Consider the following 25,265-nt stretch of genomic DNA (forward strand, 5'->3'; position numbering starts at 1 on the left):
ATGTCACAGTGATATCGGTGACATCAATGGGGACATTGGTAACTTCACAAGGACAAGGGTGACATTACAGAGACAGTAGTGACATCATCGGGGAGACAGGGGACAGTGGTGACATCACACAGACATTGGTGATATCAGTGGGGACCAGTGACATCCTAGGGGACTGGTGACAAGAAAGGGACAACTGTGATGTCACAGGGACATCAGTGAAATCAAAGGGGTCTGGTGACATCACAGGGTCAGTAGTGACATCACAAGGACATGGTGCCATCACTGGGGACAGTGGTGATATCACAGAGAATGAAGTGACATCATCCGGGGCCAGTGACGTCACAAGGGACTGCTGACAACAAAGGGACAGCCGTGATGTCACAGGGACACTGGTGACATCACAGGGGACTTTAGTGACTTCAAAAAACAGGGGTGACATCACAGGAAAGTAAGTTACATCATTGGGGATCAGTGTCATCACAGGGGAGTGTTGAGAGCACAGGGACAGCCATGATGGCACAAAGCCATCTGTGACATCACAGGGGTCTGGTAACATCACAGGGACATTGGTGACATCATAGGGACATGGTGGCACTGCTGGGAACAGTGGTGACATCGTACAGAAAGAAGTGACATCATTGGGGACCAGTGACATCACATGGGACTCCTGTCCACAAAGGGACAGCCATGATGTCACAGGGACATCTGTGATATTACAAGGGACATCAGTGACATCACAAGGCTAGGTGTGACATCACATAGACACCAATGACATTATCAGTGACACTGGTGGCATCACAGGGGATAGTGGTGACATCACCGGGACATCGGTGACATCACTGGGGAACAGTGGCATCACAGAGGGCTGTTGTCTACAAAGGGACAACTGTGATGTCACAGGGACATCACTACCACTGGTGACATGATGGGGATGTGGTGTCACTGCTTAGCACAGTGGTGACATCACAGAGACAGCAGGACATCATTAGGGACATTGTTGACATCACAGGGGACAGTGATGACACCACAGAGACACCAGTGAGATTAATGGGGACATCTTTGATATCACAGGGGACATCAGTGGCTTCACAAGGCCAGGGGTGACATCACAGAGACATTAGTGACATCATCGGGGCATTGGTGACATCACAGGGGGCAGTGGTGACATCACTGAGACAGCAGGGACATCACTGGGGACCAGGGACATCAGAGTGATGATAAAGGGACAGCAGTGATGTCACAGGGACATCGGTAACATCAAAGGGGTCTGGTGACATAACAGGGAAATGGTGGCACTGCTGGGGACAGTGGTGAAATCACAGTGACAGCAGTGACATTACTGGGGACCAGTGACCAGGAGAATGTTGATAACAAAGGGAGCGCTGTGATGTCACAGGGACATCAGCAAATTCACAAGGAGAGGGTTGACATCACAGAGACACCAGTGACATCATCAGGGACAGAGATGACATCACAGGGACAAAAGAGAAATCATTGGGGACCAGTGACATCATAGAGGACTGGTGACAAAAAAGGAAAGCTTTCTTTCCCAAAAAGCATTCTTTCCCAAAGCCGAGATGTGGAAAGAACAAGTGCCCTTGTCCCTGGCTGTGCTACTGTGCTGGGAGTCTCTTCCCTCCAGCTCTGCACACAGGCACTGCCCCTGCAGCTCCAGAGAAGGGCTGAAGAAGTATCTTCAACACAGAAATCAGAGTAGGAGTATCAGGGATTGTTGATATTTTTTGGTCTGTGTTTGGCCCAGCCACCTGCAAAAGTTTTGTTCTTTGCCTTCCAAGTTCACTGATAAACGGGAGCTTCGTCCTTGGAGAGAGATTGTCTTGTGTAAACTGTTTTAATTGGTGTTCTGTAATTGGCTGGTTGTCTGTAGAGGACATTTGAAGGAGAAACTGAAGAGGAGAAAATGGAGTAAAGCCCCCAGACCCAAATACATCAGACCCCCTGAGTGAAACAGCGCAAGTGCGAGGGGAATCCCCACGTTCTCCCGCATGGCTGAAGGGGGGCACTCACAGAACGGGGGAGGGACCAAGGGCCTCTGGCTGGGCGGTGCTGCCACACCAGCCCAGGGAGACGTCACCGGCTCAGTGGATAAAAATGCAGGTGGCTCGTGCTTGGGGCTCTCAAGCTTCACAGGAAGGACAACGTTGCTTTCTGCGGGGACGCCGCTATCTTTGTGAGCCTGATGACCCTCTGAGTATGGAGCCTCCTCTATGGGGAATTCTGGTTATCCTGGGGTGGGTAAGACAACCTCGTAAAATACACCTGTGTGATTGGGGGTTTCACTGAGGGCTCAGTTCACTCCTCTCCTTTCTTATCTTTCGGGTTCCTGTTTACTCGGCCACTTTCTGTAATAAATATTGGGTTTATTGTTGAGCTCTCAGCAGTGTCTTGGTTTTCAATCTCGGCATCCTTTCAAACTCACCCTGTTACAGGGACTCAGACTGACAATTCCAGCGAATGTATTCTGACTCCAATCAAATGCATTTCTACCCAGGAAGGAAAGCATTTACCCTCCATCTCTCCTGTGCAACTGGTGAGCCACTCTTGGCACTCCATGCACACACAGAGCTTCCTGTGCTGGCACCTTTTCTCTGGGAGGAATCTTCATTCTTATTCCATTTGGGGGATCAGACTTGTGGAGTGCTGTAGCTGAAAAAAGACACACTATGGACAAACCATACTAATTGGCCTCAGTTAAACCTGCCCCTGACATAGCCAGAAGCCTCTTTGCAGGCAGTGGAAAAATACAGGAGCAGTGATAACAGACTACAGGAATGTAAACAAAGAGAAACCTGTGACAAAAACAAGGAGGAGTTTTAGGAGAAAAACATCTGTGTGCACCCAATAGGAAGTGTGCCAGTAATGCACGCTCGGTTCGTGGGTTACAGCAAATAACCAATAGTTTGAAAGTGATCACGCCCCGGGGGGCAGTGAAAGTATATAAGAGGTTGGGTTATGTAAATAAAGTGGAACATTTGCGTAAATCATCCTGATTTGTGTGCAGTTTCTTCTGGAAGCTCCTCCGCCAACATCCATGTTATATCATAGCTGTCACCGATAGCCCTGTGACATCAAAACTGTCCCTTTGTGGTCACCAGTCCCCTGTGACAACACTGGTCCCCAGCGATGTCACTGCTGTCCCTGTGATGTCACCAGTGTCACCGATGATGTCACTGGTGTCTCTGCGATGTCACCCTTGTCCTTGTGAAGTCACCGATGTCCCCAGTGATGTCACTGATGTCCCTGTGACATCACGGCTTTCCCTTTGTTGTCACCAGTCCCCAGTGATATTTCTGGTCCCCAATGACACCATTGCTGTCTCTGTGATGTCACCACTGTCCCCAATGGTAGCATGATGTCCCCGTGATGTCACTGATGTCCCTGTGATGTCCCTGATGTCCCTGTGACATCACGGTTTTCCATTTGTTGGTAACAATAGCCTATGATTTCACAGGTTCCTCTGTGATGTCACCACTGTCCCCTGTGATGTCACCAATGTCCCCAGTGATATCATTGGTGTCTTAGTGTTGTCACCTCCACCCCCTGTGATGTCACCAATGTCCCTGTGACATCTCAGCTTTCCCATTGCTGTAAGCAGTCCCCTGTGATGTCACTGGTCTCCAATAATGTCACTGCTGTGCTGGGGATATCACCACTGTCCCCAACAGTGGCACCATGTCCCTGTGATGTGACTGATGTCCCTGTGATGTCATCAGACCCCTATGATATCACGGATGTCCCTGTGACATCATGGTTGTCCCTTTGTTGACAGTAGTCCCCTGTGAGGTCACTGGTCCCCAATGATGTCACCAATGTCCCTGTGATGTCACCACTATCCCCTGTGATGCCATCAGTTTCACCGATAATGTCACTACTATCTCTGTGTTGTCACACCTGGCCTTGTGATGTCATCAGTGTCCCCTGTCATGTCACAGATGTCCCTGTTGATGTCATTGGTATCTCTGTGGTGTCATCACTGTCCCCTCTGATGGCAACAATGTCACCAATGATGTCACTGCTGTCTCTGTGGTGTCACCACTGTCCCCAGCAGTGACACCAGGTCCCTGTGATGTCACCGATGTGCCTGTGACATCACTGCTGTCCTTTGTTGTTATCAGTCTCCTGTGATGTCACTGTTCCCCAATGATGTAACCTCTGTCCCTGTGATGTCACCACTGTCTCCTATGATGTCAGAAATGTCCCCGATGATGTCCTGCTGTCTCTGTGATGTCACCACTGTGCTGAGCCATGACACCATGCCCCCGCCATGTCCCCATGTCCCCGTCATGTCACCGATGGCAATGATGTCCCTGTGACATCACGGCTGTCACTTTCTTGTCAGCAGTCCCCTATGATGTCACCGGTTCCCAGTGATGTCACCCATCTCCTTGTGATGTCATCACTGTCCCCTGTGATGTCAACAATGACACCAGTGATGTCACTGGTGTCACTATGATTTCACCCTTGTCCTTGTGAAGTCACTGAAGTCCCCTGTAATGTCACCAATGTCCCTCTGACATCACAACTATCCCTTTGTTGTCACCAGTCCTGTGATGTCACTGGTCCCCAGTGATGTCACTGTTGTGGTGTCACCACTGTCTCCAGCATTGGCACCTTGTCCCTGTGATGTCACCAATGTCCCTCTGATGTCACCAGACCCCTATGACATCACTGTTATGTCTGTGACATCACAGCTATCCTTTCATTGTCACCAGGCACCTGTGATGTCACTTGTCTTTAATGATGTCACTGCTGTCTCTATGACATCACCACTGTCCCCAGCGGTGACACCGATGTCCCTGTGATGTCACCAATGTCCCTGTAACATCATGGTCTTCCCTTTCTTGTCAACAGTCCCCTGTGATGTCACTGGTCCCCAGTGATATCAACGCTGTCCCTGTGATGTCACCATTGTCCTCTGTGATGTCACCAATGTCCCCAATCAAGTCACAAGTGTCTCTGTAATGTCAGTCCTGTCCCTGCCTCTGATGTCACTGATGTCTCTGTGACATCAGGGTTGTCCCTTTGTTTTCAACACTCCTCTGTGATGTCTCAGGTCTCCATTGATGTCATCGACATCCCTGTGATGTCACCACTGTCCTCTGTGATGTCACCAGGGTCCTAGATGATGTCACTGTTGTCTCTGTGATGTCACCCACATTGTTGTTATCTCAGTGATGTCCCCTGAGACATCACGGCTGTCCCTTTGTTTTCAACAGTCCCCTGTGATGTCACTGGTCTACAATGGCATCACTGATTTCCCTGTGATTTCACCAATGTGTTCTGTTATGTCACCATTGTACCTGATGATGTCACTGGTGTCTCTGCGATGTTAGCCCGGTCCCCTGCGACTTCACCGATGTCTCTGTGACATCACAGCTGTGTCTTTGTTGTCACCAGTCCACAGTGATGTCACTGGTTTCCAATGGTGTCACTGCTGTCCCTGTGATGTCACCTCTGTCCTCTATGATGTTACTGGTCCCCAGTGGGGTCATCCATGTCCCTATGATGTCATCTCTGTCCCCTGTGATGTCACCATTGTCCTTGATGATATCACCGGTGTCGCTGTGAAGTCACCCCTGTCCTTGTGAAATCACTAATGTCCCCTGTGATGTCACTGATTTCCCTGTGATATCACACCTGTCCCTTTGTTTTTAACAGTCCCTTGTGATGTCACTGCTACCCAATGATGTCACCCATGTCCCTGTGATGTCACCACTGTCCTCTTTGATGTCACCACTATCCACAATGATGTAACTGATCTCTCTTTGATGTCAGCCATGTACTTGTGATGTCACTGATGTCCCATGTGATGTCACTGATGTTTCTGTGACATCACAGCTGTCTCTTTGTTTTCACCAATCCCCTGTGATGACACTCATCCCCAGTGATATCACCAATGTCCCTTTCATTAGGGTTTAGGGTTAGGCATAGGGTAAGGGTTTAGGGTCAAGGTTAGACTTAGGTTTAGGTTTAGGTTTTAGGGTTAGGTTAGGGTTAGGGTTTAGGGTTTGGGTTTGGGTAACATTTTGGTTAGAGTAAGGGATAGGAGTACAGTTTGGGTTTAGGGTTTAGCATTAGGTTCAGGTTTAGATTTATTTTTAGGTTTCGGTCTAGGGTTCAGTGCTGTCTAAGATACCTCCCAGTCCAAAGGTGCACGCACAGAAAGCTCTTGTTCTTTGTGTAGTGCCGAGAGTGGCGCACAAATTGCACTCGATAGATCGTGAATCACAGTTAATGTGAGGTGTTGGGATTTAGGGTTAAAGTTACAGAGGAGGTTAAGTTTAGGGTTAGGATTAGGTTAAGGTTAGGGTTTAGGTAATGTTTGGGTTAGAGTAAGGGATAGGTTTACGGTTTGGGGTTAGGGTTTAGCATTGGGTTTAGGTTTAGATGGTTTTTTAAAGTTTAAATCTAGAGTTCAGTACAGATGAAGATGTGTCCCAGACAAAGGTGCCCGCACACAAAGTTCTTGTTCTTTGTGCAGTGCCGAGAGTGGCGCAGCAACTGCACTGGAGAGACGCAGACTCAGGGCTTTCTTTCCTGGGTGGAAGGGCAGTTGTTCTCTTGTAGGAGTGCTGGACTGAAATGGCCGTCCCACAGTGACATCACAGAGACACCAGTGACATCATCAGTGACATTGATGACAGTCGTGATATAACAGGGACATTGGTGACATCACAAGGATATTGGTGACATCACGGGGACAAGGTGCCACCGCTGGGCACAGTGGTGACACCACAGGGCCAGCAGTGATATCATTGGGGGCCGGTGACATCACGGGACAAGGTGCCACCGCTGGGCACAGCGGTGACACCACAGGGCCAGCAGTGACATCATTGGGGACCAGTGACATCACAGGGGGCAGGTTAAAACAAGGGAACAGCTGTGATGTCACAGGAACATCAGTAACATCAAAGGGGTCTGGTGACATCACAGGAACATGGGTGACATCACTGAGGACCAGTGAAATCACAAGTGACTGGCAAAAACAAGGGGACAACCGTAGTGTCCCTTGGAAATTGTTAATATCCTGGGGACATGGTGACACTTCTGGGGACAGTGTTGACATCACAGGGACAGCAGTGATATCATTGGGGACCAGTGATATCACAGGGTACTGGTGACAACAAAGGGAGAGTCGTGATGTCAGAGGAACATCGGTGAAGTCACAAAGGACCAGAGTAACATCGCAGAGACACCAGTGATATCATTGGGTACAATGGTGACATAACAGAAGGCATTGGTGACATCACAGGGAAAGCAGTGATGTCATTGTGGACCAGTGACATCACAGGGGACTGTTAAAAAAAAAGGAACAGCCGTGACATCTCAAGGGCCATCACTGACATAACAACAACACGGGTGACATCACAGAGGCAACAGTGACATCATCTAGGACAGTGGTGATGTCACAAGTGACAGTGGTGCCATCACAGGAATGTTGATGACATCATTGGGGACCAGAGACAACACAGGGGAGTGTTGAAAACAAAGGGACAACCCAGATGTCACAGGGACATGGATGACTTTACAGGGACAGGGTTGGCATTACACAGACACCAATGACTTGATTGGGGACATTGCTGATGTCACAGGGGACAGTGGTGACATCACAGGGACAGCGTTGACATCACTGGGGACCAGTGACATCACAGGGGACTGGTGACAATGAAAGGATAGTTGTGATGTCACAAGGAAATCAGTGACATCAAATAGGACACTGGTGACTTTACAAGGACAGGGGTGAAATTACAGAGACAACAATGACATCATTGAGGATATTGGTGACATCACAGGGGACAGTGGTGACATCACAGTGACATCACAGGGGACTGCTGACAACAAAGAGAAAGCAGAGATGTCACATGGACATGGGTGACATCAAAGTGGACATCGATGACTTCACAAGCACAAGGATGACATGACAGAGACACCAATGACATCATCGGAGACATTGTTGACATCACAGGGGACAGTGGTGACATCAGGGTCACCAGGACATGAGTGATATCATTGGGGTCAGTGACATCACGGGGGACTGGTCACAAGAAAGGGACAGCCGTGCTGTCACAGGGACATCGGTGAAATCACAGGGGTCTGGTGACATCACAGGGACATCACAACACAGGGACATGATGCCACTGGTGGGCACAGTGGTGGAATCATATGGGCAGCAGTGACATCACTGGGGACCAGTGAGTTCACAGGGGACAGGTGACAACAAAGGGACAGCCGTGATGTCACAGGGACATTGGTGACATCACATGGGATGTAGGTGGCTTCACAAGTACAGGGGTGACAACACAGAGACACCATTTATATCATAGGGGACATTGCTGACATCACAAGGGCCAATGGTGACATCACAGGGGACTGGTGACATCACAAAGGACTGGTGACATCACAGGGACATTGGAGAAATCACAGGGACAAGGTGCCACTGCTGACATCAGTGGTGGTATAAGAGGGACCGCAGTGATACCATTGGGGACCAGTGACATCACAGAGGACTAATGAGAACAAAGGGTAAGCCCTGTTGTCACAGGGACATCGGTGACATCACAGGGGACATCAGTGACTTCACAAGGACAGGGGTGACATCACAGAGACACCAGTGACATCATCTGGGACATTGCTGACATCACAGGGGACACTGGTGACATCACAGGGACATTGGTGAAATCATTGGGGAACAGTGAAATTACAGGAGAATGGTGAAAACAAAGGGACATAGGTGACATCATTCAGGACCAGTGACATCACAGGTGATGGTGACAAAAAAGGACAGCCGTGATGTCACAGGGAAATCACTGACATCATGGGGACATGGTGCCACTGCTGGGGACAGTAACAGCATTGGGAACCAGTGACGTCACAGGGGACTGCTGACAACAAAGGGACAGCCGTGATGTCACAGGGACATTGGTGACATCACAGGGGACTTAAGTGACTTCACAAGGACAAGGGTGAAATCACAGTGACCCCGGTGACATCATCAGGGTCATTGTTGAGATCACAGGGGACAGTGGTGACATCACAGGGAGATGGGTAACATCACTGGGGACCAGTGACATCACAGGGGACTGTTGAAAACAAAGGGATATCACAGCCGTGATGTCACAGGGACCTCACCGACATCAGTGACATGATGGGGACATGGTGCCATGGTTTGGCACAGTGGTGACATCACAGAGACAGCAGGACATCATTGGGGACATTGTTGACATCACAGGGGACAATGATGACACCACAGAGACACCAGTGACATTAATGGGGACATCTTTGACATCACAGGGGACATCGATGATTTCACAAGGCCAGGAGTGACATCACAGAGACACCAGTGACATTATTGGTGTCACTGGTGACATCACAGGGCACCGGTGACATCACAGGGACATCGGTGACATCACTGGAGACCAGTGACATCACAGGGATATTGGTGACATCAAACAGACAGTGGTGACATCATAGGAACAGCAGTGATGTCATTGTGGACATTGGTGACATCAGAGGTTATAGCAGTGACATCACAGGAGACCAGTGACCTCACAGGGGTCTGGTGACATCACAGGGACATCAGTGACATCACGGGGACATGGTGATACCACTTGGGACAGCAGTGACATCACAGGGACAGCAGTGACATTTTGGAGATACAGGGATCACCCTTGGGGACAGTGGTGACATCCGTGGAGAAAGTAGTGACATCACTGGAGACTGCTGACATCACAGGGATAGCAGTGACATCACAGAAGACTGGTGACATCATTGGGGATGGCAGTGACATCACAGGGAAAGCAGTAACATCAAAGGGACAGTGATGAGGTCACAGGGACAGCAGTGACATCACTGGGGACATTGGTGACATCTCATGGGACAGCAGTGACATCACTGGAGACCAGTGACATCACTGGGGGACAGCAGTGACATCATTGGGGATGTCGGTGAGATCAAAGGGACAGTGGTGACATCATTGGGGACACTGGGGACACCCCTGGGGACACCAGTGACATCACAGGGACATTGGTGACATCATTGGGGACAGTGGTGACATCACAAGAGACAGTGGTGACATCACTGGGGACACAGGGACCACCCCTGGGGACAGGAGTAACATCACAGGGACAGTGGTGACATCCGTGGGGACAGCAGTGATGTCACTGGAGACTAGTGACATCACAACTGTCTGGTGACATCAATTGGACAGCTGTGACATCATTGGGAACACCAGTGACATCAGAGGGACAGTGGTGATGTCAGTGGGGATGATGAGGATGTTTGGGAGCCTTTGGGAGGGCACCTGCCTGGGGGGTTTTCATGAGAGCAGGGATGACTCAGCACACCAATGTGATGATCAGAGAGCCCTGTTGATTGGAATCAAGCAGCAGTCTTTGATCCAGTTTTCTAACAATACTCTTCTATCAGCTCTGTTTCTTTAACATTCTTTATGTCCTTTCCTACTCCGATAGCTGGTACTGGGACCCTGTTTTCTATATCTGGTTTTGCTGCTGTTTCTCTTGGTAGATCTTTCACATCCTGGTCCCACCAGAAGGCCATCAGAACAACAGATCATGTTTTCACAATTGCAACATCAGGTTATGTTCTCACAGATGCAGCATATCCTTTATATTAGCACTATAAATCCCTACACTTCTCCCTTTTTCTTTAAACAAAGCAGATGCAGTTTGAGCCATTAAGCTGTGAAAAGATTGAACCAGACATGGCAGAAAAATACACACTCCTTGAAGCAGAAAGACAACAGGTGCCAACCATTGTACAATTTGCATAAGCTGATTCTGGGGGGGCTTTGGGAGGGCACCTGCCCTTCAACACCAGGACTGCAGAGAACTGGGAAGCTTTACTGGGAGCACTGGGAGCAGCAGGTGGCTGGTGTGAGAACAAAAGCAGGGTCGGAGGGGACACATGACCCCCCCAAACTCCGGGTGGGGATGGACTGGGGGGTCCCAGCTGGGCCTGAGGCCATGGGGAGGGGCTGCGGCTGCCGCCGGCTCAGGAGCTCTGTGAAGAGAGAAAAGGGGGTGACAGCGGGCTGGGGGGGCAGAGGGGGCACACACGCTCTGAGGAAGGGGGGACGCGACCCCCGGGGACCCCCCCTTTACCTTCTCCCGCAGGTAGAAGTTGAGCCCCAGCGCCAGGAAGATGAAGCCCAACGGGAAGCCCCCGACCCCCACCAGGATCTTGCTGTGCACGGTGTCCTGTGGCATCTCTAGGGGGAGCCGGGGGGGTCAGGACCCCCAAAACCTCCCAGAGACCACCCAAGACCGCCCAGAAACCCTGTCTTGGTCTCCCCCAGCCCCACCCAGCACTCCCTGAAACCTCCTACCTGTCTCTTTCCAGCCCCTCGGGGATCCCACAAAGCCCCTCCCATCCCATTTAGGACCTTCCACCCCCCCTCCCATCACCCCCAGGACACACCTGAACCCCTCCCATCACCCCCAGGACACCCCTGAACCCCTCCCAGTCCATTCCCAGCCCACCTAGCACTTCCCCAACCCACTCCCAGTCACCCCAAGACCCCCCAAACCTCCCTCCCGTCCCTACCAGGCTCACCCAAACTCCCCCCCAGTCTCCCCCAGGACTCCGCACAGCCCCACTCAGCCCTCCCAGGACCCCCCAACCTCCTCCTCAGTCTCTCCATCGCCCCCTAAAGTGCCTCCCAGTGTCCCCAGTGCTCCCCCACACCCCTGGCCCCCCTGCCACTGTCCCCCCATGCTGAGGGGGCCGGGCCGTACCCCAGTGCCGGCTGAGGGGGTGCTCCAGGCTGACGTGCTCCACCTGGCAGGGGGAGGTGACCCCGCGCCGGGGAAGGATTTCCAGCATCACCAGCACCTGGTAGGTCCAGTCCCCGTTGGGGACCACGTCGGTGGCCACCACGTGCTCCGGCAGCTCCTGCCCATCCTGGAACCACCTCACCTGCACCAGGCAGGGTAGAAATCCATCACGGAGCAGAGCAGGGGCTGGGGCCGGGCTGAAAACTCGACGGCACCAGCGAGATGGACACGCTGGGGGGCACTGGGAGAGACGGGGGAGACACTGGGCTGAGCTGAGGGCACTGGGGAGAGAGGGCAGAGGGCTTTTAGGACATGGGTAGGGGTTTGGATGGCAGTGGGAGGGACTGGGATGGCAGTGGGAGGGACTGGGATGGCAGTGGGAGGGACTGGGAATGGACTGGGGTAGAAGGGGATGGGCCGGGGGGGTCACTGGGGAGAGAGTTGGGAGATGTGGGAGTGAACTGAGAACGACTGGGAAGGGTCTGGGAGTGGAGTGAGAGGTAATGGGAATGACTGGGAGGGACTGTGAAGGACTGGGAAAGTCCTGAGCGGGACTGGGAGGCTGAGTCCTGGAGAGGGAACTCTGCTCTGCGGGTCTGCCCAGCAACTAATGAGTCATCGGAGAGACGCGCTCTGATTGGCTGAGGGGAGAGAGCGGTGGCATCAGAGAGGCGGAGATGCGGAGGGGCGCTGGGAGAGACTGGGATGGACTGGGTGACACTGGAGGAAACTGGAATGGATCGCAATGGAATAAGGGGCAACAGGAGACTGGGATGGATTCGGGGGCACTGGGAGGGGGCACAAGGCCACGAGGATGGGCACAAGAAGGGCTGAGGGGTCAGGGGTGATTCCCAAGGAGGGTTTCAGGGGCTCCAGGGTCATTCCCGGAGTAGGGGAATTCCCGAGGGGACCCTCTCTGCCCTGCGCTCACCTCTGCGATTCACAAGGAACGGGGTGGACACCTCGTAGTTGTGCCGGCAGAACGTGTCCACCGCAGCCCGTTTGTTCTCCAGTACGTCCTGTTGGCTGTTCCAGTACCTGGCCTGGAACTCCCCATACGGGGTGTCCCCCACAAAGACCCCCACATCGCTGTCGAAGTGCACGAACTGCATCCAGTTGTAGATTTTCCTCTCCACGAACCTCACCTGCTCGGTGCCGTTGATGAAGTGACACTCCTGGTTTCTCAACTCCTGGAACACCCCTGTGTGTGCAGGACACGGGTCAGGGGGTGCCTCGTCCCCACCATCATCCCCCAGCCTCCCACAGCAGGTTGGGAGCTCGGGGCCCACCCCGGACCCCCCTTTCCCACCCCCCTCTGCCCCATGGCCGCCGCCTCACCGTCTCTTGGCTGGGGGGAACCCCCTATCAGCACCCGTGGGATGGACAGGGGGATTGAGGACTCCCCCAGTGCGGATCCGACATCCCCCCCAAAGCTCCAGGGAACCACTGCAGGGATCCAGTGATGGGGTACACAGAGGGACCCCCATGGCATCCCTCTTCCTGCTCTCCTACCCCCCTTTTGCCCCTCTCCCATCCTTTTCCCACTGTCCTCCCAATCCCCAGACCTCCCCCGCGCTCAGTTTGGGGCTCCCACTTCACTCCCACTAATTCCGGGGGTTCCAACCCCCCTCTCGTGCTCACTTTTGGGGCTCCCACCCCCTCTTTTCTCTCCTCTTTCCCCCCTTCCCGCCCGCCCCCTCTTACCCGAGAGCTCCTCGCCCGCAGCCGGAGGAGCTCCCAGCACCATCAGTACCACCAGTACGGCCCCAGCTCCCCGCACACGCTCCATCCCCAGCGCCGGGCAGGGGCTGACACCCCAAAATCAGCCGGGCAGGGCCGTTTTGGGGCTGTTTTGGACGCGTTCTGATTGGCCGAGCGCAAAGTCCGAGGCCCGTTTAGCGTCGCGTCTTCCCGGCAACTGATGAGTCATTAGCAGTGCGCACTCTGATTGGCCACAGTTCGCGTCGGCGCTTTCTGATTGGCTGAGGTCGTTCTGGGCACTGCAGCTCGGGGTTGGGGGGGTTCAGGGAGGTCCGTAGGGTGCGGGGCAGTTGGGAGCTCATGGGAACCCACAAATGGGCGTCCAGGGGTCCCGCAGCTCTGCCGATCCCAAAAAGGGCGATCCGGCTGTCCCGCTGCTCCGACGTGTCCCCAAAACCGAGTGAAGGGCGTTCTCTGATTGGCTGATCTCGGTGAGGGCTCAGTTTGTGCCGGGTCTGCCCGGCAACTGGTGACGCATCACCTGCGCTCTCTCCCATTGGCTGCTGCTTAGGGCTGACTCTGCCCGCGGCCTGGGGGCTCCAAGGTGGGTTTTGGAGGGTCCCGGATTGCTGGAGTTTGGCTTTGTGGTGCCCTGGATACGTGGGATTTTGGGGGGCTGACGTTGCCCAAACTCTCCCGTTCCCAGGATTTTCGGAGACCCCCCCAATATACCCCAATAAGCAGGACTGCAGAGAACTGGGAAGCTTTACTGGGAGCACTGGGAGCAGCAGGCAGCTGGTGTGAGAGCAAAAGCAGGGCCGGGGGGACACACGACCCCCCCTAAACTCCAGGTGGGGAGGGACTGGGGGGTCCCGGCTGGGCCCGAGGCCACGGGGAGGGGCTGCGGCTGCTGCTGGCTCAGGAACATTGTGGGGAGAGAAAAAGAAGTGACAATGGGCTGGTGGGTAGGGGGGACAGACACGCTCTGGAGAAGGGGGGACACGACCCGCGGGGACCCCCCCTTTACCTTCTCCCACAGGTAGAAGTCGAGCCCCACTGCCAGGAAGACGAAACCCAACACGAAGCCCCCGACCCCCACCAGGATCTTGCTGCAGACGGTGTCCTGTGGCATCTCTGGGGGGAGCCGGGGGGGTCAGGACCCCCATCCAAAACCTCCCAGAGACCACCCAGGACTTCACAAAGCCCATCCTGGTCTCTCCTAGCCCACCCAGGACCCTCTGAAATCTCCTGCCAGTCCCTTCCCAGCCCCTCTGAGATCCCACAAAGTCCCTCCTAATCCCTTTAGGACCCTCCAAGCTCCCTCCCATTACCCCCAGGACCCCCCCAAACCTTTCCCAGTGCCTTCTCAGCCCACCCAGCACTTCCCCAACCCCCTCCCAGTCACCTCCAACCTCCCTCCCATCCCACCCAGACTCGCCCAAACTCTCCCATTTGCACCCGGGACTCCATAAAAACCCTCTCAGACCTCCCAGAACCCCCCAACCTCCTCCTCAGTCTCTCCATCGCCCCCTAAAGTGCCTCCCAGTGTCCCCAGTGCTCCCCCACACCCCTGGCCCCCCTGCCACTGTCCCCCCAGTGCTGGGGGGGCCGGGCCATACCCCAGTGCCGGCTGAGGGGGTGCTCCAGGCTGACGTGCTCCACCTGGCAGGTGTAGGTGACCCCACGCCGGGGGAGGATTTCCAGCATCACCAGCACCTGGTAGGTCCAGTCCCCGTTGGGGACCACGTCGGTGGCCACCACGTGCTCCGGCAGCTCCTGCCCATCCTGGAACCACCTCACCTGCACCGGGCAGGGTAGAAATCCATCACGGAGCAGAGCAGGTGGCCGGAGCTGGGCTGGGAACTCGACGGTACCAGCAAGATGGACATGCTGGGGGGCACTGGGAGAGACGGGGGAGACACTGGGCTGAGCTGGGGGGGACTGGGATAGAGGGTGGAGGGCTTTTAGGACATTGGTAGGGGTTTGAGTGGCACTGGGAGGGACTGGGATGGCACTAGGGGGGATTGGGAATGGACTGGGGTAGAAGGAGAGGAAACTCTGCGCTGTGGGTCTGCCCGGCATCTGATGAGTCATCAGAGAGACGCGCTCTGATTGGCTGAGAGGAGGGAGAGCGGTGACACCAACGGGGTGGAGAGGCGGGGGGGCACTGGGATGGACTGGGATGGACTGGGGATACTGGGAGGGACTGAGATGGACTGAGTGGCACTGGGAAAAACTGGGATGGATCGCAGTGGAATAAGGGGCAATGGGAGAGGCTGGGATTGATTCGGAGCACTGGGATGGGGAAAAAGACGACGGGGATGGGCACAGGGAGGGCTGAGGGGTCTGGGGTGATTCCCAGGGAGGGTTCGAGGGGCTCCAGGGTCGTTCCCGGGGCAGGGGAATTCCCGAGGGCACCCACTCTGCCCCGTGCTCACCTCTCCTCTCTACGCTGAACGGGGCATCAATCTCGTAGTTGTGCCGGTAGTACCTGTCGACCTGAGCCCGTTTGTACTCCAGCCATTCTGGTTTGCTGTTCCAGTACCTGTGTCCCCCACATAGACCCCCACATCGCTGTGGAAGTGGGCGAACTGCTCCCGGTTGTAGATGTACCTGTCCACGAACCTCACCCACTCGGTGCCGTTGATGAAGTGACACTCGGCCTTTCTCAACTTCTGGAACACCCCTGTGTGTGCAGGACACGGGTCAGGGGATGGCCCGTCCCCCCCATCAGCCCCGACCCCCCCTCAGCAGGTCGGGAGCTCAGGGGATCACCCTTGACCCCCCTTTCCTATCCTCCTCTTCCGCAGCACCGGCTCTTGGCTGGGGGGGATCCTCCCCATCAGCACCCCAGGGATGGACAGGCGGGTTGGGGATCCCTCAGTGTGGATCCGACCCCACTCCCCGAGCCCCAGGGAACCTCTGCAGGGCTCCACTGATGGGGGACACCGAGGGACCCCCATGGCACCTCTCTTCCTGCTCTCCCACCCTCCTGTCCCACCCCTTTCCCACCGTCCCCCCGATCCCCAGACCCCCGTCTTGCTCAGTTTGGGGCTCCCGCTCCCCTCCCATTAATTCCAGGGGTTCCAACCCCCCTCTCGTGCTCACTTTTGGGGCTCCCATCCCCTCTTTTCTCTCCTCTTTCCCCCCTTCCCGCCCCCCCGCTCAGCCGAGAGTTCCTCGCCCGCAGCCGGGGGGGCTCCCAGCACCATCAGTACCACCAGTACCGGTCCCAGCTCCACGCACACGCTCTATCCCCAGCGCCGGGCAGGGGCTGACACCCCAAAACCAGTCGGGTGGGGCCGTTTTGGGGGGTTTTGGACGCGTTCTGATTGGCTGAGCGCAAAGTCCGAGGCCCGTTTAGCGTCGCGTCTTCCCGGCAACTGATGAGTCATTAGCAGTGCGCACTCTGATTGGCCACAGCTGCGTAGGCGCTTTCTGATTGGCTGAGGCCGTTGGGGGCGCTGCAGCCCCGGGGGTGGGGGGTTCTGGGGGGTCCGTGGGGTGGACCCGGTTGGGAACAACCCCCGATCTCCCCCCGGGGCCCGAGGGCGGAGCGGACCCGGTTGGGAACACCCCGCTCGTCTCCACCGCTGCAGCCGCTGCCCCTGCTCCGGCTGCCGCCGCTCGGCCCCGGCCGGTCCCGCGGGCGTCGCCGCTCCTGGCGCGGCTGGAGGGGTCGGGCCGGGCCGCGCCCGCTGTTCCAGTCCGGTCAGGGGCTGCCACGGGGTTCTTTAGAGGTTCTCGCTTCGAGGGTGAGACTAAGGCACAAAACTCCAGGTGTTAGGTCTCCAACAGACCATTTGCTTTATTGGTAACAACAAGTAAAAGGGGAAAAGCGGGGGGTGGGGAGGAGAGAGAGAGAGAAGGAAAAGGAAAGGATGCAAAAGGAAAATGCTAAAAGTTACCAGCACCAGTGAGAGAAGCGGGTGTAGTCAGCCTCAGGCAGTCAGGGAAGGGCCGCTAGAGGGAAGCAGGGGGTGAGCAGACTGGATCTGAGACAACCAGCAGACGCAGGCAGGTGGGACACGAGCAGGACAGAGCGAGCAGTGGGGCCCGCAGCCAGCACGGGACCCTGGGCAACACCGCCTGCATTGGACCGGACCCTCGGGCAACGCTGGGCACTGCCTTAAACACCCCCCGGTGGGCGCTCAGCGGCCAGCTTGGCTCCAGGTAGAGTTTTGCAGGGTGTCGGGGGTTGAGCTGCTGGTATCCAGGCAGGCTGGCTCTGCCAAGGTGGGAAAATGGACCAGCTTTGTGTTGGAGACTCTCTGACACCCGCCCGTCGCTCCGGGCTGCTCCTCCGGTGACATGGGCCGTCAGCTTTTTATTCTATTTATTTTATTATATTCTCTGTACTTTATTCGATCCCCACCCCACCCGTCCCTCGGGGCCGCACTTCCAGTGGACGGGGCAGCAGAGGCCCCTCGGGGCATTCATCGCTCCCTCACACCCCCCGGGGCCATCCCGGTGCTCCCTCGGTGCAGCTCTGTTAGGTACCAGGCGGCAGAAACCCCTCGGCACAGGTATTTTATTCCATTTATTTTATTCTCTATATTTCATTCTATTTACACCAGGCAGGTCCTGCCCTGCAGCTCTTTCAGTGACACGGAGGATCTTTCCTCCTGTTTTTTGGAGTCACCTCCCAGGACCTCAGTGCCGAGCAAGGCTCTTGGTTTGGTTTCATTGGGTTTACGGATTTGTTGGATTCTGGTATTTATTTGTATATTGTATTTATTTTCTTGTTGTTATGTGTTTATTTCTACAGCTTATTTATTCCTTGTTTGTCTATATATTTTATTTATTTATCTATTTCTTTAATAGTATTTATTTTTATCTGTTTATATATTAATTATTTGTTTCTTTATTTCTATAATTTATTTGGTTGTTTTATATAATTTTGTCAAATCATTTATCTACTTGTTTTTTTATTTGCTTATATAATTAATCTATTTTTAAATTTCAATTGCGTATAATGTTTCAATTGTTTTATAATTTTCAATTTTTTATGTAATTTTATTTAATCATATAATTTTATTGGTTAGCATATATAATTTCATTCATATGTTTATATAAGTTTATTTGCTTATCTTATATTAATATATTATATTTGTTTATATAATTTAATGTATTTGTATCTAATTATTTGTTCTATAGTTTTAAAAATTTCTTTATGTAATTTTATTTATTTGGTCATATTTTATTTATTAGTATGCATAATTCAATTCATTTTTATACAATTTTATTTTATTAATTTTCATATGTCTACATAGTTTTATTTAATTGATTAATTGTAACTGTTAGCTTATTTAATTTTATTTAATTGATTTTAGTTATTTGTTTATATAACTAATTCTTAGGGTATATAATTTGATTTATTCAATTATATAATTTGATTTATCAGCATAAATAATCGAATGTCTTTGTTTATATATATTTAATTATATAAGTTGATTTATCTGTTTATATAATTTGATTGAATTGTATATATAATTTTGTTTCTTTGAATATATAATTTTATTTACTTATTTAAATAGTTATATTTATTTGTTTAATTTAACCATTAATTATAATTAATTTCTTTATTTACTTGTAATTATTTTTATATAATTTTAATTATTAGCATATATAACTTCATCTATTGATTTATATAATATGATTTATTGGCATATATAATCTGTTTTTTTGTTGATATAATTTAATTAATTGTTTACTTTATTTCTGTAATTCAATTTATTTATTTGTATAATTGGTTTTATCCATTTATATAATTTTATTTAATTACACATAGAAATTTGTTTCTTTGAATATATAATTTGATGTATTTCTTGATATCTTTTTATTTCTTTCCTTTCAATCCTCATTCTTCCCTTTTCCCAGTCAGGGCCTCTCTGGTTCCTGGGCCATGTCCGGGGGGTCATTAAAGCTGATTCTGGAGAGGATTGCCTGGTTCACAGGGACAGCCCCAAAGGCCACCTTTCCTTTTCCCTTTTCCCTTTTCCCTTTTCCCTTTTCCCTTTTCCTTTTCCCTTCCCCTTTCCCAGATGGAAAAGGCCAGGAAGGCTCCAGAGGAGCCTCCCCTGTGGCAGTTGGTTTTCCAGCAGGGACGGAGATCCGGCAGTTTTGCCAAAAGGAACATCAGGATTAATTCCCAGAATAGGGAAATATTGACCAGAGGGAAGTTCAAACCCATATTTACTCCGAGTTTCCCTAAATCCAAGTGTTTGCAGGGAGTGAAATGCTGAGTGCTGACCCACAGATTCCCAGGGCCAGTGATTCTCCAAACCTGGTGTCTTTAACAAGTTTAACAAGATTAAAACTTAGAAATGAAGACACTTCAGGTGGAAGTGTAGGAAAGGAAAAGAAACAGCTTTTTATCCCCAAAAGATGAACAAACAACAAACGGTGCCACCAAAACCTTTCCGAAGAAACCAAACCAAGTCCCAAATGCCCAGGTGGGGGGGAAAACCCACGGCGAGCCAGGCAGGGGGCAGGGGAAAGGCAGGGCTGTGCCGGCAGGTCAAAGCTCTCGCAGCCACGTGTGCTCGCAGCCAGCCTGGAAAGGGCCTTTGGTCCCCCAGGCAGTCCCAAAGCAGAACCCCTCGCTCCGAGATGGGTCGGTCTCTCTCTCTCTCGCTCGTCCCATGCGAGGTGTCCCGCGGGAAAACAAAATGTCCTCTCAGGGCAAGAGAAAGAGGCGGCCGAAAACCGGGCTCTGCTCCGTGCAGAGCCCCGAACAAAGGACTCCCCACCTTCCCCGCGGCCACCGCGGTGTCCCCAGAGCTGCCCTGTCCCCACTGCCGCTGCCCAGCGCCTGCGGCTCCGCCCCCACCCCATCCCGGGATACACAGATGGGGGAATGGGGGGCGGCATTGGGAAAACATTCCAGCAGCTCTTTGCAAACCTGACACCTGGTTCCCAGACATTCCCAAAGAAGCCGTGGCCTCGAGCGAGGGACCGACCTTTGTATTGAACCAGCTCCTGGAGAGACACCTTCCCATCCCTGTCCCTATTCCCATTCCTGGGGTTCCCATCCCTGTCCCCATTCCCATTCCTGGTGTCCCCATCCCTGTCCCAATTCCTACTCCTGGTGTTCCCATCCCTGTCCCCATTCCCACTCCCTGGTGTCTCCAACCTGCTCCCAGTGTCCCCATTCCCCCATCCTCATTCCCATTCCTGGTTCCCAGAGAGGAACTGCCAGGTGCTGGAGGAGGGAACCAGGATTTACTGCCCAAAGCAGGAGATTTTCCCACCACATTTAAAGCTTCAGCAATAATTGTGCTTCTGGGTTTCACACATGGAAAAGCAGGAAGTTGATCCATCAGGAAGAGTCGCAGGGGGTCAGGCTGGGTGGGAGCAGCAGGATGAGCTCTGCCAGCAGCTCCTGCCTTTCCGCAGGGAGAGGGAAGGGGCGGATCCAGCTCCATGATCGCTCAGACTGTGATTCCTGCCAGGATGAGAGAGGGGAAAGGAGTCCCCATGTCCCTGTTCCCATCCCAGGGGATGGATCCGGCTGGGGAGCCCATGGAGAGCAGCAACTGCTCCGAATTCCCTCCTGATCCTGCTCCATCCATCCCACCCCAATCCCACTCCAGAATCCAGCCCTGATCCCAGCCCACAATTCCACCTGATCCCACTGTGCAATCCTGCCCTGAGCTGGAATCCCGTTCCAATCCCCCTCCATCCATTATGCCCTGATTCCCCTCTGGAATCCCAAAATCCATCCTGGCATCCCTGCAGGGAGGATCTGGATCCAACCACGCTGCTGGTACTCACTGGTGGGTGCGGGGTCGTATCCATTGCCCTCCCTCTTCCCTATGGAAAGAAAGCGGGATCAGCACCCATGGCACAGGATCCCCGGAATGCTGCCGGGCGGATCCGGGCCCCTTCCCGACCCCCATCCCGTGAGTTACTGGCTCAGAGCTTCCAGAGACCAACTGTGATGAGGCCGATGATGACGATGACGGCAGCGATGACGGACACAGCGACCAACACCGGGGTGGAATTCCAGATGGATTCCGGCTCTGGGAAGGGTGGGAGGGTGAGCAGGGGGAGAGTTACCCCCTTCCCACTGCCCCACACTCCCAAATTCCTCGTTCCCACATGCCCAGTTGCCACATTGCCTGTTCCCAGGCTCACCCCAGGCGAAGATCCCAGGCTCCGGCATTCCAGCGTGCTCCACCCGGCACCGGTACTGCTCCCGTTCCCCCGGCAGCGCCTCGATCCTGGCCCAGCTGTGGAAGGTGCCGTTGCTGTTGGGAACGATCCCGCCCCACTCCGTCTCCTGATCCCAGATTTCATCCCCCTTCATCCAGTTGATCCCGATGATCCCAGGGTAGAATCCGTACACGTGGCAGGACAATGTCAGGACCCTATGTTCCTCTTTCCCAGAAACGTGGACATCAGGGGGCTCTGGAGTGGGATAAGGGTGAGATCTATCCACGGAATTCCCATGAGAATGGGACTGGAGTGAGATCCATCCACAGAATTCCCATTGGAATGAGACAACAGTGTGATCCATGTATGGAATTCCCATGGGAGTTGGATGACTAAGATTCATCCATGGAATTCCCATGGGAATTCCCACATTCCTCAGTTCCACCCTCCCAAATCCCACATTCCCAAATCCCGCATTGCCATGGGAATTCTGTCTCCCTCACCTTTGCGCTCCAGCACCTCCCGCCCATATACAACGTATTTCCGGAGCCATTCTGGACAGATGTTCCCCAGGTAATGTGTCCGTCTCTCCACCTCGATCCCATCGTGTTCCCATTTCCTCTTGGTGATCTGGGCAGCTCCATCGGCCGCCACGAAGCTCCTGGATCCCAGCTCAAAGGAGAGGAAATCCTGCTCGTCGTAGCCTTGCTGATAGTATCCACGGACGCTCCCGTCAGACAGGAGGTCACAGCCATGAAGCTGCTGCCACGTGTGGAGACCTGGGGGGTGGGATTAGACCTATGGAGACTCCTGGAATTGTGTCCCAGCCCCACGGAGCCCCATTCCAGCCCTATGGAGCCCCAGAGTCCCATGGAGACACACAGAGCCTCATCCCAGCCCCTTGGAGTGCCCTGGATCCCCATCCCAGCCCCACACATCCCATCCTGGCCCCACAGATCCCATCCCAGCCCCACACATCCCCCATTCCCTGGCTCCCCCCACTCACCCCCACTCCAGTTGTACCGATTCCGCCCTACTTCCAGGTTGTTGGCAGCCACGATCCGGTTCCTCTCGCCGATCTGGGTCTGTCCATCCCAATATTCCGGCTCAAGTTCAGCTGCCATCCACGGCGTCAGCGGCTCCGTCCGGCGCCGTTCGCTGTCATAGCGGCTGATGGGGATCCCATCCACGTATCCCAGGGCCATGAATTGAGGGATCCCTGGGCTGGGCTCCGTCACCGCCACGTGCAGGTAACGCAGGGAGTGGAGAACTGGAGGGACATGGAGATTTGGGGGGTCCAGGGGGGTCATGGGTCAAGGAAAGGGGGAACTGGGAGAGCTGGGAGAGCCAGGAAGGGGGTTTGGGGATCCCAGGGCCAAGGAAAGGAGGGAGTAGGGACTGGGAGAGGTGGGATGGGGCATCCAGGGGTCCCTGTGCCCAGGAAAGGGAGACCCGGGGGCCTCAGTGTTGGGGAAAGAGGGGTCATGGGGTGAGGAGACCCAGAATGGCAAGGAAAAGGGGTACAGGGGGGTGTTGGTGCAGGATAAGGAGGTGCAGGGTGGTCGTGGTGCTGGTGAAGGGGGTCCAAGAGGTCCCTGAGTCAAGAAAAGGAGGGTCCAGAGATCCCCAGTGTTGAGGAAATGGGGGGTCACAGGATGAGAAGACAGAGGGTGTCTGGGAATGGGGGTCCTGGAAGTCCTCAGTGTAGAGCAAAGGGGGGCTGGGGGCTGGGAAAGGCAGGAATGGGGGTCCAGGAGGAGTCAGGGTCAAGGAAAAGGGGGTCTGGGAGAGGCAGGATGGCTGGGAAAGGGGGTGCAGGGGAGTGTTGGTGCAGGATAAGGGGGTTCAGTTGGGTCCTGGAACTGGGGATGGGGGTCCAGGGGTGTCTCAGTGCCCAGGAATGGGGGCCCTTGGGGGTCCCAGTGCTGGATCAGGGGGTGCCAGGGGATCCTCGTGCCTGGAAATGGAGGTTCAGGGGGATCCCTGTGCCCAGGAATGGGGTTCAGGGGAGTCTTTGCCCAGGAATGGGGTTCAGGGGAGTCCCTGCCCAGGAATGGGGTTCAGGGGGTCCCAGTGCCAGGAAATGGAGGTTTAAGGGGTCCCTGTGCCCAGGAAAGGGGGGTCCAGTGGTCCCCAGTGTTAAGGAAATTCGAGTCTGGGGGATGGGAAAGGCAGGAATGGGAATCCAGGGGATCCCACGGTCAAGCAAAAGAGAGGATCAGGGGGCTGGGAGAGGCGGGATTGCCAGGAAAAGGGGCTCGGGGGGGTATTTGCTGAGAATAAGGGGGTTCAGAGGGGTCCTGGAGCCGGTATGCAGATTCAGGGGGTCCTGGTGCAAGGTAATGGGGTGCAGGGGGATCCCTGTGCCTGGAATGGGGGTACGGGGGGGTTCCCGTTCCCAGGAATGGATGTCCAGGGGGTCACTGCAACCAGGAATGGGAGTTCAGGGGTGTCCTGGTGCTGGATAAGGGAGGTTCAGGAGGGTCTGAGTGCCGAAAAGTGGAGGTTCAGGGGGGTCCCTGTGCTCGGGAATGGAAACTGGGGGGTCCCGGTGCAAGACAAGGAAGTTTCAGGGCGTCCCGGTGCTGAGGGAGAGGGTGCAGGGGGTCCCGGTGCCCGGAAATGGAAGTTCAGGGGGTCCCGGTGCCCAAAAATGGGTGTTCAGGGGGGTCCCGGTTCCCGGGAATGGGTGTTCAGGGGGTTCCCGTGCCCAGCAATGGGGGTTCAGGGGGTCCCGGTGCTGAGGGAGAGGGTGCGGGGGGGTCCCGGTGCCCGGTAATGGAGGTTCAGGGAAGTGCCGGGGCCCGGCAATCAAAGTGGCCGAGGTGCCTGTTGTGGGGGTCCCACTTACCCTTCGGCTGCCCCCCCGAGCCCCCCGGCAGCGCCAGGAGCACCAGGAGCGCCCCCAGCCCCAGCGCTGGAGCCATCGCGCTGCTTGGCGCAGTTTGGGAGATGGAAAGCGAAAGTGCCCGAGGGAGCGCGGGGGGCGGGCACGGGGGAACTGCCGGGAATTGCCCGCGATCCCCTTCGGGACCCCTCCCGGCACCGCCCCGGGTCCCCCCACCACCCACGGGCACCCGTGACGGGCACGAATCGCGGCACCCCCGGGTCGGGCCGAGCTGAACCCGAGGGGTGCAGGGGGGTCCCGGAGCTGGGGAAGGAGATGCGGGGGGGTCTCAGAACGGGGATTCAAGGGGGGCCCGGGCTCAAGGGAAAGGGGTTGCAGGGGCTGGGAGAGATGGGATGGAGGTTCAGGGAGTCCCTGTGCCCAGGAAAGGATGTCCCAGGGGTTGCCAGTGTTGAGGAAAGGCGGCTCTGGGGGCTGGGAAAGGCAGGAATGGGGGTCCAGGGGTCTAAGGGTCAAGGAAAAGCTGAGTCTGGGGTCTGGGAGGGGCGGGACGGCTGGATTGGAGGTTCAGGGGGGTCTTGCTGCCACATAGGGGAGTGTAGGAAGGTCCCCATGCGCGGGAATAGGGGTTCAGGGGTGTCCCAGTTCCCAGGAAGGGGGGTCCTGGAGAGTCCCAGTGCTGGATCAGGGGGTGCAGGGGGATCCCCGTGCCTGGAAATGGAGGTTCAGGGGATCCCCGTGTGCAGAAATTGGTG

General features: G+C 54.4%; 1 protein-coding gene and 1 pseudogene across 3 annotated transcripts; both read right to left on the reverse strand.

Moving 5' to 3' along the window:
• Positions 1-11,022: 11,022 nt before the first annotated feature.
• Positions 11,023-13,593, reverse strand: LOC126645330 (class II histocompatibility antigen, B-L beta chain-like; annotated as a pseudogene).
• A 6,260-nt stretch (positions 13,594-19,853) lies between these two features.
• Positions 19,854-24,627, reverse strand: LOC126645422 (class I histocompatibility antigen, F10 alpha chain-like). 3 transcript variants are annotated; one of them, XM_050325821.1, is made up of 6 exons: positions 24,514-24,627; positions 22,669-22,932; positions 22,166-22,441; positions 21,645-21,917; positions 21,282-21,529; positions 19,854-20,952 (listed from the first exon to the last, which is right to left on the reverse strand). In XM_050325821.1, exons 1-5 carry the CDS (start codon positions 24,587-24,589, stop codon positions 21,423-21,425), a joined length of 996 nt encoding a protein of 331 aa, XP_050181778.1. In that variant the 5' UTR covers positions 24,590-24,627; the 3' UTR covers positions 19,854-20,952; positions 21,282-21,422. The 3 variants fall into 3 exon arrangements, with proteins under 3 accessions (XP_050181778.1, XP_050181776.1, XP_050181777.1); XM_050325819.1 differs by lacking the exons at positions 21,645-21,917; positions 22,166-22,441; positions 22,669-22,932; positions 24,514-24,627 and having other exon boundaries at positions 21,282-21,406; XM_050325820.1 differs by lacking the exons at positions 21,645-21,917; positions 22,166-22,441; positions 22,669-22,932; positions 24,514-24,627 and having other exon boundaries at positions 19,854-20,955; positions 21,282-21,406.
• Between the last annotated feature and the right edge of the window lie 638 nt (positions 24,628-25,265).

This window comes from Myiozetetes cayanensis, unplaced genomic scaffold (assembly GCF_022539395.1).
Source record: "Myiozetetes cayanensis isolate MyiCay16 unplaced genomic scaffold, myiCay2020 scf30, whole genome shotgun sequence".
Taxonomy (NCBI): Eukaryota; Metazoa; Chordata; class Aves; order Passeriformes; family Tyrannidae; genus Myiozetetes; species Myiozetetes cayanensis.